A 16,455-nucleotide genomic window follows, 5' to 3' on the forward strand; every position below is an offset into this window, starting at 1 on the left:
GTTTTTAATAATGCAATAAATGTAGTTTATTGAATTACATAAATAAATGTGATAAATCACATGAATGATTAATTTTTGAAAGATGTCACCTATAAGTAAGAAAAAAATGAATGAGCCATTGAATAAACGAATGTCGGAAGGCCTGAGTTCAGTCCTTGGTGACTTCAGAGAAATTTTGGAGGCTGTATTTTTTCCTCTAATAAAAGGAGAAGGTTATCTAGAACTCTGTTACAATTGTGAACATTGCAAATGTGGCTATTCCTGGAAAAGAGAGAATGAAGATTGTGGTAAGCAAAGAGACCCCTTCCCAACTTAAAAAGGGCAAAGAATTTGTGAGAAAATCCAGGGAAATGATCATGGAAATATTAAGTAGCTGTTTCTATTCATTTGTTTTCCTTTGCTCAAACATTCCAGGCAATGTGTCCAAAAAACGTACTTAATCCAAACCACAGCATAAAGCAAGAACGCAGAGAAAACCTGAGAAGGGTGCGGTGGGAAAGTCTGGCTTTACCACATTCCCTGTTGGTGGGAGGTGAGGAAATAGAGCTCAAGCCTTTGCTTCTCTTTAAAATATTGGCAATTCTGAGATCTAGCCCTCGGCTTTAGAGCTCATTCAATCTGCCAGTGGGAAGGGGAGACAGCCTGTAGCCTTGTCAGCTTCCCCCCAGCCTCCTTCACCATTTCCCCAGCTCCTGGACTCTGTAGTGTTTTATTTTGTGATTTAGCAGTTCAAGTAGGCTTTCTTGGGGTGAGTGATTGGAATATCAAGAGAAGAGTAGGAATTGAAGGCAATTGCCATATAATTACTAAAGTGCATTTGCCCTCTTTTTTCTTCATGACATAAATCTATCCACTTAATATATTATATGATAATATTACATAATATTGAAGAAACATGTTAATCCCTATAACGACCATGTGTATTTTTTCTGCTTCATATCTTAAGCTCAAATATATAAAGGTAGCCTGGGAAATTGTTTAAAAAAAGACCTTAGAACCCTTATTAGAGTAGCTACATATGACCTTGACTTCCTCAAAGTCCTGTCAGATCTGCACATGGCATTTTAAGGTTCATTATAGACCAGTAATCATGGCTCACCTTCTGCCTTAAATAATTAGCATTCCAAATTCAAGTCTAAACAGAAAACTAGGATGTAAATCGATAAGCCAGCTTGCTGTTGGAAATCCCTCATATATATGAAAAGGTCTCTCTGCCCATGATGATATCAAAGCATTCACTATGGAAGTGTTTTTCAGAGGGAATCAGAGCAGCATAAAAATATTGTCTATTTCTTTTGAAACATTTAAGTCAGTCTGTGGAAAATCTCCTCTTGGCCCATACTTCAGACGTCCTATAACATCTCTGCTGTGTCACATATGGAGTTTTATTTTTAATAACTTCTACAGTGATAACATTCATAGTTTAAGTTCAAAGAAAAATAAAATAAAGAGCAAAAGATTACTAGATGCAGAATTTCTATAACTAATATCTATTTCAAGGCTCCAGATATCTACATTATAACTTGCATTTAAATGTTTAACATTTCAGCAGTTTGGAAATGTTACTCTTCAAATCACGATTTATCAACAATTTTAATAGTAAGATGGCTCAGTTTTAACAGCTTACACTTCCGATATTGTCTCCACTTTTCCTTTTATTAAGAATATTCCGGAGCTTTAGGAAATTTTAGCACTCTCCAGTATATGTGTTTATAAAATCTTAGATTAGAGTGTAAGCTCTAGGGCCAGGCTGCTAGGGTATGAATTTCAGCTCTGCCACTCACTCACTTTATATAACCATGCACAAACTTCGTAACCTCTCTTAGACGTCCCATTTCCTCATCTTTAAAATTTGGATAACGGTACCTCCCTTGTAAAATTGTCGTGATGACCACATGAGTTCACACCTGTTTAACAAAAAAAAAAAACAGAACAATGCCTCACACATTATAAGCAAAGGGTAAATATTTATTTTTATTATATAAATATATGTACCCACACATGCGTACAAAAATGAATCATAAGTCCATAGCCTTTGTTTAGAATGGATTATTTCTCAACCATCATTTACATACTAAATTTACTCAGTAAATTCTATGTGCTAGAATAAGAACCATGGAAGGTGAAATATCAGATTCTTGCTTCCCAGGTAAATAAGAAACATAATTATTGCATTTTAACATAGAAAATAAAACCACCCAGAAAATCTTTGCAGAGCCTGTAATGCCAGTGTGTTTATTGTGAATGGGACGTCACCTCTTTTGCTGAATGGAGGTAAGTATGAAGTCGGTGTTGGAAAAGGAAATGAAAAACCCCACTTGAACTCCAGTTTGAGTCCCTGGCTCTGTTGGTCCAGGGCTCCCATTAATAATCGCTGATGTACTTGGCATTCCCAATGCACAGTAAAAGAGGAATAACATCTTCTGCCGAAAAATAACAAAATTAACACTAATATTCTTTTTAGTGGACATCTCTGTTTTATCAGATTTAATTCATCAGCTTTCCTTTACTTGTGTTGGGATTTATGACATTTTACATTGTCACCATCGGAAAATGTTGACAAGCTTACAGAACTGTGCTCTGAAACGTTGATGAGGATCTGTGTAAAATGTCACAGAGCCCCAAACTCATTAAGTATGAAACATGGTTTTGGAGAAAAATATGCCGGTGCATTTAATTTGAAGAATCTATTGTCTGAGTAAAGAGGCTTGTTTCATTTTTTAATGAAGTTGTAAGGAGTCACAATTTTTTAATGGGTCAAAATGAAGAAGTTCCAACTATCTGAACTAGGGTATTTTTTTAAGCCACTAAAGGACTCAAAAATATGTTCATATTCCATGTTTGATTTTTAACCATTATGACTAAAGGCAGAGTAGAACGTTGCAAATGATACGAGATTTTAGGTCTGATGCATAACTCTTCCCATGTACAGTTATGGCTATGTAAATGGAGGTACATCCCAGGACCTTATATTACAGTTGCCTTGTGTGTAGAATAAAAGGGATAATAATGTCATTCAGCATAGTTCATCAGATGATTTGTGAGCATAACAAGATGAGGAATGTATTGGAATTTTAAATAGAAAATATTATTCTCTATTCATATAACATTTGCTTCAATATATTTTGTTATTTAGGCCCGGACTTCTCAACATCAGTGAACCTGCCACACAGCCATGGCTGGCAGACACGTGGCCTAATACTGGCAACAGCCACAATGACTGCTCCATCAACTGCTGCACGGCAGGCAATGGAAACAGCGACAGCAACCTCACTACCTACAGTCGCCCAGGTTAGGGACACAGAGAGAGCCTGATATGTATAAGCTTTTTAAGGAACTAGCCAGAAGATCTTTTCTTTCCCTCTCCCTACATGGGAAGATAAAATTTGACCAGTATTTTATCCAATGCTATTTAGCATTGGATAAAATTTAGCAAAATAGCCTGATTTGAGTATTTTCTCCATCCCTTAACCTCCATACTTCTGCTAAAGTCCACCAAAGAAATTTTGCCCAGGTAATTGGGAAGATAAATTCTACAATCAATAGCAAATAAGGACAAAATCATGTGAAAGTATTTATTTATTTATTTATTTATTTATTTATTTATTTATTTATTATTTATGGGAGACAGAATCTCACTCTGATGCCCAGGCTGGAGTGTAGTGGCATCAGCTTCCTGAGTTCCAGTGATTCTCATGCCTCAGCCTACCGAGTAGCTGGGACTACAGGCCTGCACCATCAGGCTCAGCTAATTTTTATATATTTTTTTAAGTAGAGACGGGTTTTGCCATGTTGCCCAGACTGGTCTCGAACTCCTGGCCTCGCGTGATCCATTCACCTCGGCTTCCCAAAGTGCTAGGAGTACAGGCGTGAGCCACTGTGCACGCCGTGAAAGTATTTAACTTTTTTTTTTTTTTTTTTTTTGACAGAGTCTCACTCTGTAGCCCAGGCTGGAGTGCAGAGGCACTGCAGAGGCGCAATCTCAGCTCACTGCAACCTCCGCCTCCTGGGTTCAAGTGATTCTCCTGCCTCAGCCTCCCAAGTAGCTGGGATTACAGTCACACAGCACCACACCCAGCTAATTTTTATATTTTTAGTAGAGAGAGGGTTTTACCATGTTGGCCAGGCTGGTCAAAAGTATTTATGTTGATAAGAATGTATGTGATTACAATTTCTTTTACCTTGTTTGTTTGTTGTTTTTTGAGATAGGATCTCGCTCGGTCACCCAGGCTGGAGTGCAGTGGCATTAACACAGCTCACTGCAAACTCAACCTCCTGGGCTCAACTAACCCTCTCACCTCAGCCTCTTGAGTAGCTGAGACCACAGGCGCCCAACACCATGCCTGGCTAATTTAAAAAAATTTTTTTGTAGAGATGCAGGTCTTGCTATGTTGCTCAGGCTGGTCTCAAATTCCTGGGCTCAGGCAACCCTCCTGCCTCAGCCTCCCAAAGTGTTGGGATTACAGGGGTGAGCTACTGTGCCTGGCATACAATTTTTAATTGTAATTAAATAATCTTTAATCATATTTAATCATTTTTGAGATTTTGGAAGTAACACAGATCAAAAGGTAAATAAATTCATAGTCATAATGAACCAAATTCTTTAATAGCAAAAATAATAATAATCTACGACAATAATAACAAAAAATTTAAATAAAAATTAACTGAAATTTAACATCAGATTTTATAGTATAGTAGCAAATCCTGAGGACAGGATATATATATATATGTATATATTAAGTGTGTGTGTATATACACCTATATGTAAGTATATATACACTTATATACGTATATATGTATATGTATATATACACATATATGTGTATACACACATACTTATATACGTATATAAGTGTATATATACACACACACATACACACATATACATATGCATATATATAGATATATATATATACTGCAGGTGTGCATGCATACATTTATTTTCTGTTGTTTGTTTTTTGGGTCAGATGTATGTGTGAGTAAATTATCTTGCTAAAATTTCATGCCAAAACATAATAGTAAAAAATCGGATGTACAGTCTGCAAGATTTAAAGAAATAAAAATTACCAAAGATTTCTTACCAAACAACCCCTGCCCCCCAAAAAACCCAATATTCCCAATATAGGAAATATTAAAATTATTAAAAATATTGTATGGAATCTCTGTGATGATAGAAGTAAAATACCCTGTGTGCGAGAGAGAAGTTGGAGTTAAGTAAAGATGCTATGCACTATAAAGAAGAAATCACAGAGCCATCTGCATGTCTGCCCTTAAAGCGAATCCTGAGTCTCCACTGGACATGGATGTGACCTATCCATGTGACCAAGTCTCTGTCCTCTAGAGGCCCATATTCTGAATGTCTAGACAGGTGGATACTCATGTAATCATAAGTACAAGAAAAACTGGGTTGAGACCTATAGGAGAGAAAAAATGGCGATACCCATTTAAATTAATAGGTAGAGCTGTGTTGTCCAATATGATAGCCACTGGCAACAGATGGCTATTTACATTGAATTAAATAAAATATAGTTTAAAACTCAGTCCCTCTTTTGCACTAGCTACACTTCTAGTGCCCAGTAGCCACATGTGACTAGTGGCTGCTGTATCAGACAAAGCGGAGTAGACCACGTCCAATATCTCCGAAGTTCTGTTGGATAACACACGTATAAACAGATTGGTGAAACAAAATGAGAATGCAAAAACCACATGATCTTTATAGTATTTCTTAACCACTGTTAAACAAAACTAGAAATTAGAAATAAGAATAGCAGAGGCCAGATGAAACAAATATTTCTGTTCCCTGACGGTTCATGGTTGAAATGTGGAATAGTTCAATTCAGTAGGATAGAGAAATTACACATTTTTCTTAAGATTATATTCCCATTTACATCTTTAGGAACAAGCATGTTAATTTATAATTTTTAAACATATCCAGTTAAAAGCCAATGCTGCAGGTGACTTGTTAATGTTGGTACCACTTTTGGACAATATGAATAAAATAATGATATTTTTACCATTGTAATTTAACTAATTTTCCTATTTAGAAATATTTTAATTTAGAAATATGATTTCAGTTCTTCCTACCATTTTAATATTTTCAACTGCAGGCCATATTTTTTATATATATATATATGAATGTATATATTATGTATGTATATTTAGTTTTTTAATGTCCAAATATTTCAGTGGAGAGAAAACTGGAGTGGAAATGAGATATTAGATATTTAAGTATTATTTCAGGCTTATTTGAGTCAATGACCCAGGTTACTATGATTCCTTTTGCTATTATTATTGTCATTTTATATTTCTTTGGTTGTCATTATGAAACCATGAGAAAATGATTATATAGCATGTTCTGGATAATAATTATCCAACATGGCTACAACAAGAACTAATAGAATTCTCCTTAGTACTATTTATTATCATTTTACTCCTGTTCCTCATATCTTTTAAATGTATTTTATAAAATACCTAAGTTTCAAGTTCTTTGATCTATGAGTAGTTTTTTCCCTTGGATTTTCAATTTATATGCTTTGTCTGTTGCTTCAGCAGCTAGCCAGTAGCTTCAAGTAATTCAGTCACCAAAGACTAGAAAATAAAAAGTTGGCACGTAATGATTTACATGTATATATTATTTTAGTGGAATTCGTATTAATGAGGTTATTAAATGAAAATTATTTTAAATCGGGTGAATTGTTTACTTCAGCACTATCAGAAATTCAAATTTATTTAGTCTACAAATTCTGTGTACCCTCTTTTATTTTTTCAATTATTAATTTTCTTTAGAAAGCACATGTGGATATTTGGCCATTTTTATTGATCTCATTTAAGCCCACTTGTACTTTACATAACGATTTTCTTATGACTCACAAAGCTACATAGAAAGAAATTTAAAAGGAATAACCATGCAGAATGATTTTTTCCTTTTCCTCTCCATTGCACATAGCTGATTGTATAGCAAATTATAACAACCAACTGGATAACAAACAAACAAATCTGATGCTCCCTGAGTCAACTGTTTATGGTGATGTGGACCTTAGTAACAAAATCAATGAGATGAAAACCTTCAATAGCCCAAATCTGAAGGATGGGCGTTTTGTCAATCCATCAGGGCAGCCTACTCCTTACGCCACCACTCAGCTCATCCAGTCAAACCTCAGCAACAACATGAACAATGGCAGCGGGGACTCTGGCGAGAAGCACTGGAAACCGCTGGGACAGCAGAAACAAGAAGTGGCACCAGTTCAGCACAACATCATGGAGCAAAACAAGCTGAACAAAGGTGAAGAGGCTTGCACGTATTCCCATCTGTTTCTGTGTGATACTGTCAGCACCTCAACTAGATGTTGAAACTTGTCTGCGACTAGCAAGTAAAATCTTTTCTTCTGTCGCTGAGATTTTCTTATTTCTTTGGTTTCAAAATTTCCAGTGTCAAAGAGTTAATTAGCACAACAATAACCTTGGAAAATTTATTTTATAATAATATATAAGTATTTTCAAATGGTTTTGAGATTAAATTTAATAGCAGGTGAAGGATTGGGACGGACAATCTTTTATTCATGAGGCAGATGTACAACTGTCACAATACCTCACATTTTCAATAAATAGACTATCCCATTCTTTCCACTAGAGGATGGAAGATAATTGCTTCTATGTGGTCATATAAACCAATGGCATTTTTATATCAACCTGAAATAAAATAATTAAATTAAACTTGAACTGGAGAAGTGGTTCAATTTGTTGTATGTCTCCCACCTCATGTGGTTATTAAGACTGCTACAATGTATACTTTTAGAACCTAAATATCCTTGGTTGACCTGATTGAAGTCTGTCCGTATAGAACCTAAAATAAATTGAGTTTAGTATTAACTTGAAGCTGCAGAATGGTATTCTGTGGCCTGAAGGAAATGTTTCTTCCTAATGTTTCTTATCAAGTGTATGAGTTGGAAAAGATGATAGGTGTTTGATTTCTTTGTAGTCCTTTAGGCTACTGCCATAATAACATGATTTGCAAAGTTATACCTCTAGGAAAACCAGGATTGCTCTAATGGGAATAGATGGGGGCAATGCATCCCCACCTATTCCAGGTAAAGAATACACTGAGATAATTGGAGACATAGACATTTTCTTGAGGTTTGGGTTGGGAACATTTTGTTCGAAAATGCGATTTATCGCAGTTGAAGATTACAAAAATATAACTTAATTTCATTTAAGTTAATATTATGTTTTAACTTGAGAACAAAGTCAGCTAGCCTTTTCTCAAGTTTAAGAAAGTACTTGATTGGTATAATAACCCAATTTAATAAATATGGATCGAGACTCCTGCATAAGTTCATTACAAAGACTGACAAAGATGAACAGGACTGTTTCTGTTATCATGGAGTTGGCAGTGGTGATTCAAACTATTGTCAAATTATTCCTTCATAGTGTATTGTTTTACTGTGGACTTCGGAAAGCCCTGAGAGCCTTCGTACAAATATTTCAGAACTCTGATTTATTGTTTATGCTGCTTGTAAGCAGATTTGGCATGTCAGACTATAATAAAATACCTGGAATGCAACTAGATGACAGATTATTACTGACTACATTCCAGTGGCAAGCTTATCATTTGGATTTTCACCTTTGCCTAAGTAAGCAGAAGCACTTCTGGGGCAAATTAAGATATTCGTTTTTTTTTTTGAATCATAGATATATTTTTTATTAGATATAACCTTGCTGACAAGTTTCAGTTTTATTTTTATGTATTGTGATTTATTTTTTATGATTTGCGGACATTTTTGTGATTTATTAAAATATTGGTATTATTAAAGTTATTTATAGTTTATATATATTTGGAGTATAAGCCTTTTTATATCCTGACAATCTGAATACAACAATAAAAGAGAAAAAAAGGCAAATAAATGGTCCAATTTGTTTCTTTAGTTACTCAGAAATATAGAGAAAGCAGAGATGTGAAATCGCTCATGAAGAGAAAATAAATGTTTATTGTTTTTTCATCTGATATGTCTAGATTATCGAGCAAATGACCCAGTTCCTCCAACTATCCCATACAACCAATCATACGACCAGAACACAGGAGGATCCTACAACAGCTCAGACCGGGGCAGTAGTACATCTGGTAAGTAAGGTGAACCAAAGAACTTCTCCTTTAAAAAGCTGGAACTTTCCAAGATTACACATTGAGTGCTAATGGACTGACGTATGTAGGTGACATGTCTAAATCACTTTATGTAATTTGATTCTCAGGCATGTGTCTTGTCTCTGCAATTTGAGGGACTTTCCACTCACTAAATCATTTTATGTTCTATTTGGCAACAAAGACTGAGTGTCCTATTTTCTTTCTTGTTAATGAGCTTTAGCAAAGCCAGAAGAAACATGTCTGCCTAATCTGTAAAGGCAGTTGAAACTTCTTTTTCCCCTTGGCCAAAATATAACTAAAAATGTTGCACAGAGTCAACCTGCTAAATATGTTGCCATTTGAAACGAGCCTATAAAAGCACATAATGTTTGAGGACACTTGAGCAGGATCAAAAGCCGAAGAGACAATAACATGAGATTCAGGTACAATAGGAACCTGTCGCAGTGTCTCATCCCTCTACGATCCCTCAGTTCTTGCTCTGAAGCCTCGTAAAGCAACCTCCCAACCTGCCTGTAAGTGCCTCCCAAAGCCGCATTGAGGCCTCTTCCCTGGGGTCTTCATGCTATTGCAGCTGTTTGCCAGCTGTTTTCCTGATGGGGCTGCAGATGGGAGCTTGCTGGGTACTTAAGTCCTGTTTTTCTAATTAAAGGCAGTTCGTTATTAGAACTAACATGTGGCACGTCACACCACAGTGAGAACAAAAGCGACTGATCTTGACTCTAGCAATGTTTCTCCAGGAGAGGGTAGAAATGCCACTTCCCAGCAACTGGATTAAAGTTGTTCTTAGGCGCTTTGAGCCAAGAGTCTCCACCCCTCTTCTGTAATGAATATGGCAGTTGCATTTTAGTTTTCCCTTAACTAACATGCTGGTTTGGCATTGTCTAACCTGTGTTTCTGTTGGAATTAAGGGAGCTTAGAAATGGCCCTTTACCTTTTAGATTTACTCTGATTCTATTATATGTTGTTTGTTTGTTTAACAATTAACATCTTATTAAATGACTTCTTTTTTGAAACTAAGTCAATCCTAAATTAAGAGAAATATTTCAAGGATCTACTTTTAAGAAAATCATATGAAATATTTTAATATTTTATTATCTTATGCCATTTCATCTTTGAATTTTTAGTCACATAGAGAAAACCATATCTTAATGGGAAAATAAACAATGATTCTAGGTTATTAATATTTAATTGACCTTCAGTATCCCTCAGCTTACATATCTAGATCTGGATGTTCTACTGCTATATATCATTTGATATTCTGTGAATATATGGTAAAAAGATGTAAAGATGTGTGATGGTAATTAGGGAAGAGAACAAAGCAAGTAAATAAGGTATAGGAGAGATCTGTGTCAGGCCTCTCCGGACTGATGGAGTCGCTACAGTAGATGTATATCAGGAAACCCAGAGGAAGGCGCGGGTCAATGTCTAGTCTACAACACATGCACGGTTATCCCAATGCTGGACACCTGAGTGGTGGATGAGAGAACAGAGACACATACACATAAGACTGATAATCGTAGTTTATTAATAACAGCCTGTCCCCAGCCCACACTCAGTGTGGTAACATAGCAGTACAAGAACATCTGGCTTAACAAGCACTGCCATTTGACTGAAAATTCCCAAGTGACAAAAAAAATCAAGGCTCATTGAATATGACCAGACCTGATTAACATATTACATGACTTGGAGAAGAGTTGGATAGGGTTAAAAAACTAAGGCCAAGACAATGCACTGATATAAAGGGACCTTATGGGAAAAATAAATAATTATAGACTCATCATCTATCATTCACATATGAATCTAAAATATAACATATTGCAAAGGGGGATATTTTGTCCCCAAATATTTGTTGACCTAAAGTTTTCATTAAAATAAATGCTCTCAAATATATAGGCTCCTGTGTTTAAAAAATATGCCAAATCTAAAATGAGAACACTGGAACACTTGAATAATTGGGCTATGTCAAACTGCTAAGAATGTTCAAGCAACATCATTTTACCATAAGCCATCATTGTATAGAAACAGTGGCTGAAAACACTTCTGTCCCCTTTAAAAATCATTTTTCTGCTTCTTTTGTCATTAGTTCTATCAGTTATTCCAGCTGTTATTTCATCTGTACTTGCCTTTCTGAAGGAAACTAGTAATTTCATTGTGCCTAAAACATTTCAATGGACAAGTACAAATTATATATATTCAGTGATTTAATGCAACAGTGGAACTCTAATAGATCGTATCTGTATCATATTGTATTTTAGGTTCCAGCAATTAAATAATAGAAAGGCGTTGCAGAAAATATGTCTACAGCTCATTTGTTTGAGATGATAATCCATAATGCAATTAATTGCTATAGGAAGATCACTATTAATGATATGACTTGAAACATTCATTCATGGTTTTATTGCTTTTTTGCTACTTATTTTGCAGTTATTCATGGCAGTACCTTGCATGTTCTCTTGTACAAAGTTCTGTTTAAAATTAATGAAAAAGCGTGTTTATCTCTCTACATAAATGAATTATAAAATCATATTTACAAAAAATAATTAACTTATGACTAATGGAAAAAGCTTAAAGGCCAGAGATCAATGGCTTGTATTTTATTTCCTTTCTAGGGAGTCAGGGGCACAAGAAAGGGGCAAGAACACCCAAGGTACCAAAACAGGGTGGCATGAACTGGGCAGACCTGCTTCCTCCTCCCCCAGCACATCCTCCTCCACACAGCAATAGCGAAGAGTACAACATTTCTGTAGATGAAAGGTAAGAGGAGCGTCCAAACAGATGTAAACAGTGTACTATGATTGTTTCAGCCCATTTTCAGCAATTATTAAACTAGGTGGTCAAGAGAAGACTGATTCCTAAGGTCCACAAACAGTTGCCTTTAAATAAAATAGTGCTGGTCAGCAGGAAGTAAAAATTCTCCTTGCTGCTGCCAAAAAAGGAACCTGTGCTTTGAAAGATTCTTTTGGAACTTAGAATGGAATAGAAAAATGATACATATTAGCTCATGTATATATCCTGTATGTGTATACACAATTTAACATATGGATATATAATTGTGTGATTTTTGAATATTAGAACTTCTGTGACATGTCTTGAATTTTTTGAAATATAATCGTGTGGATTTATACCACAACGATGGGATCCCGAAGGCTATTTGTTCTTAGATATTATCACCTTATGCTGAGAACTCTGTACAAATGTCAACTTTACTGGATTGTTTCTGCCAAAGACTTAACAAGTATAGTAATCCACATGATAGCAATTAGGACGTTAGTGTACCTCTTTCTCACTCCAGAATCTGTAGAACTGGACATGGTACCGCCAAACGAAACAAAACAGCTGCTTCTTTAACATAACCAAAGGAGGCAAACTCCTTTAAGGTGAAGAATTAACGAATAAATCATAAAATATACCTGAAAATACAGTTTTTTTCTGTCACTGCTGTAAAGACATCATTCCTTCATTCTCCACGCACGGAGAAGTATATTGCTATGCCCAGAAACAAAGCCTCTGTGCTTCAGTTTTCTAATAATCTTTTTATAAAATGCATTTTTAAGTAAAATTCTTTTTTTTTTTTTTTTTTTTTTTTTGAGACGGAGTCTCGTTCTGTCGCCCAGGCTGGAGTGCAGTGGCACGATCTTGGCTCACTGCAAGCTCCACCTCCCAGGTTCACGCCATTCTCCTGCCTCAGCCTCTCCAAGTAGCTGGGACTACGGGCGCCTGCCACCACGCCCGGTTAATTTTTTTTGTATTTTTAGTAGAGACGGGGTTTCACCATGGTCTCGAACTCCTGACCTCGTGATCCACCTGCCTCGGCCTCCCAAAGTGCTGGGATTACAAGCGTGAGCCACTGCGCCTGGCCATTAAGTAACATTCTTATATGAAAATATTTACAGGGAACTTTCATTATCCACAATATTTATGCATTTTAACATTCTTGTGAACAGTGAGTTAGCAAATGTTGAACCATTTGTCCTAGGAGAAATACAGGGCTAGATTCCTTCTAACCTCTAGCCACAACATATCTGTCAACTGACCAATACATAACCTTGTTTTACGTATGTTTTTTAAAGATGCTTATTTAATATATATTGTTCATTTATTAACATGGAACCCAATAAGTCATTCTTCAGCAAAGCTTATTTCATAGATTTTTTTTTTTTTTTTTTAAGGCACATTGCAGCCTTCTAGGGCTTAGAAACACTAAAGAACCCTTCAGCACTTCTTTTGAGGGCCATTTTAAGCAGGGAGATTACTAATATAAAGCTTAAAACATTTTGACAAACATGGCACTAAATGAACCATGAAAAGGACGCTTGTTTACCGTGTGAGAACTGACACAAGAAAGCGAAGTGTATCCTTGTTTTACCTCAGCTGGGAACGTGCACATCAGGTGCTCAAATGTTTGGCCTCTTTGTGAGTCTGTGGGAATGACCCTGAAGATGCCACAGATCCCAGTTTGGGGGTTTACAAATAAATTACACTGAGTCAGTGAATTTGCAGATACGGAATCTGCAAGTAATGAAAACAGAACTGTATATTTTATTTGGTTTGGTTTGGTTTGGTTGGTTTTGTTTTGTTTTTAGAAACAGGGACTCACCCCAGAGCTCGAGTGATCCTCCTGTCTCAGCCTCCCAAGTAGCTGGGACTATAGCCTTGTGCCACAGCGCCCAGCTAAGTTTATTTTTATTTTTTTGTAGAGATGTTATTTCACTGTGTTGCCCAGGCTGTTCTTGAACTCTTGATCTCAAGCGATCTTCCCACCTCAGCCTCCCAAAGTGCTGGGATTGCAGGCAGGCATGAGCCATTCTACTTGGCCTGAATGCATTTCCCAAGCTATTTTAACAACATTCATTGCTGCTTTCGTTCACAAAAATAACAGGACTAAAATGAAATAAGTGAATATAGGTTAAAAAAAAAAAAAAGCAATATAGGAGCTGCAACTGTGCCCCAAGGAGAAAGACTGATTCTAACTGAGAAGAATGAAGGTTTCGTGATTGGCTACATTTGTTCTTGACCTGGACAAATGAGAAGGTTCTCAGTTAAGAAGAAGGGGTTTTATGGACATGGGACCACACAGATGTGGTCCCCTGGAAAACTAACATGAAACACATGGCAGGGAATGAGACGAAGCTGGGACAGCAGATGTAAGCCAGATTATGCAGATACTCGAGTGTCTTGCTTAGTCATTTATATTTTATTCTCTAAACAATTAGAGAGCCAGTTCTTATTTTGAAGAGCACATGAATAGCTTGCATGTGATGCGTATTAATGTAATTTTGGAAGCAATGGAGTGACTGGAGGCTAGGAGACCAGTTAAAAGATTGTTGCAGTAGCACATACAAGAAATAAAAATAAGAGAATAGATTCTAGAGAGTTTTGATTGATAGAATAGAAATGAATTGGGGAGTAGTTTGAGGGAGAAGAAAGAAGTCAAAGATGACTAAAACATTTCTAGTTTGGATAAGTAGGCAAGTTGCTCAGCTGTTTGTTAATAAAGGAAACATAAGAAAGAGGCAAAGAGGGAGATAGTGAGATTAGAAAAGTAAAGAAAGATGCAAAGAAACATTATTTGAGCATCAGCTTTCCTGAGTTCAGGTAAACAAGGTGGATGGTAGAGAATGAACAAGAGAAATGGGTCCACAGTTTATATAATGTAGTACTTCATTGCCCTTATAATCGATAAACATACACCCTGGGATAAGAGAAAAGAGAAAGGCATGAATGTTCCCCGGATCCATCGTGCTTCCCACCCATCTCCAGCAGAGGAGTAGAGGGGCATTGTATGGTTGAATGGTGTGTTTTTCACTCACCAGCCTAAATGCAAGCCAACAACTTCATTTTGTGTTCAGCTGAAGAAATAGTGATCTACTGTAATTTCAGAGAAAAAAAAAATGGGTTGTATTGGACTAAATAGGTTGACCTCCAGTATATCTTTCCCTGAAAGGATTGTTAAGAGTAATTTTTCTTGGCTAGGCACAGTGGCTCACGCCTGTCATCTCAGCACTTTGGGAGGCTGAGGCGGATGGATCACTTGAAGTCAGGAGTTCTTGACCAGCCTAACTAACATGGTGAAACCCCGTCTCTACTAAAAATACAAAAAGTAACTGGGCCTGGTGATGCACACCTGTAATCCCAGCTACTTGGGAGGCTGAGCCAAAAGAATTGCTTGAACCTGGGAGGCGGAGGTTGCGTTGAGCCGACATTGCGCTATTGTACTCCAGCCTGGGCAACAAGAGCGAAACTCTATCTCAAAAAAAGAAAGAAAGAGTAATTTTTCTCTAAATGTAGCAGCTCATCTTCAGGTCCTCTGTGATGCCATCTTTGAGTCTTTTAGAGAACATAGTGGAGCAACAAAATATACCAAATACATTTGGGCTGTACTAAATTAAGCCATGTTAAGTGAATTTTTTTATTGCATGACTTCTAAGACCCTATAATATGCTAATGTAAATTACAATCCCTTAGAGAAAAATAGTTTATGCAGTAATTCACAAACCTTGTGAGGTAAAACCTATTTCAACAATATCTCCTTAATGTGACTGAGAGCATTCAGATTTGAAAAACAATTTAAAGGTGACATTTCATTACTATCCAAATAGTTTATGTGAATAACCTGAAGTAAGTCTATACACATCCTTATCATTTATTTTAGCTATGACCAAGAAATGCCATGTCCCGTGCCACCAGCAAGGATGTATTTGCAACAAGATGAATTGGAAGAGGAGGAAGATGAACGGGGCCCCACTCCCCCTGTTCGGGGAGCAGCTTCTTCTCCAGCTGCCGTGTCCTATAGCCATCAGTCCACTGCCACTCTGACTCCCTCCCCACAGGAAGAACTCCAGCCCATGTTACAGGATTGTCCAGAGGAGACTGGCCACATGCAGCACCAGCCCGAAAGGAGGTATGTTGTCACTAGCCTTCTTTGCTGACAAATCACATAATTTCTACCCCTCAGTGGAAGCTATCGAATGCTCTCCCACGAGGTAATTTTCCTGTCTCATAAGCCTCTTCTGGCAGTATCATCCCACGGCAAACCCAGGCAATTAACACAGCAAGTCCTATTGTTGACCCCTGCATTAGATTAATTGATCCTAGTGAACTTGCAACCATCATGTGTATTAATACTCACCCACTTATAAAAATTACATTCATAACCACATGGAGCTCATATATATGGTTTGCTAGCTCTGTATCATATTATTTTTTTATTTCATTTTTTATTATTATACTTTAGGTTTTAGGGTACATGTGCACAATGTGCAGGTTTGTTACATATGTATCCATGTGCCGTGTTGGTGTGCTGCACCCATTAACTC

General features: G+C 36.7%; 1 protein-coding gene across 2 annotated transcripts in view; it reads left to right on the top strand.

Annotated features, from left to right (window-relative positions):
• Nucleotides 1-16,455, top strand: part of ROBO1 (roundabout guidance receptor 1) — a 1,210,998-nt gene that overhangs the window by 1,158,976 nt on the left and 35,567 nt on the right. For both annotated transcript variants that reach the window (XM_032150402.2, XM_058437645.1), the window contains 5 exons: nt 3,137-3,291; nt 6,947-7,282; nt 9,011-9,118; nt 11,749-11,893; nt 15,792-16,040. In XM_032150402.2, coding sequence (XP_032006293.1) covers nt 3,137-3,291; nt 6,947-7,282; nt 9,011-9,118; nt 11,749-11,893; nt 15,792-16,040 — 993 coding nt within the window. The remainder of the gene's footprint in view (nt 1-3,136; nt 3,292-6,946; nt 7,283-9,010; nt 9,119-11,748; nt 11,894-15,791; nt 16,041-16,455) is intronic.

Source organism: Hylobates moloch, unplaced genomic scaffold (genome assembly GCF_009828535.3).
Source record: "Hylobates moloch isolate HMO894 unplaced genomic scaffold, HMol_V3 SCAFFOLD_4, whole genome shotgun sequence".
NCBI lineage: Eukaryota > Metazoa > Chordata > Mammalia > Primates > Hylobatidae > Hylobates > Hylobates moloch.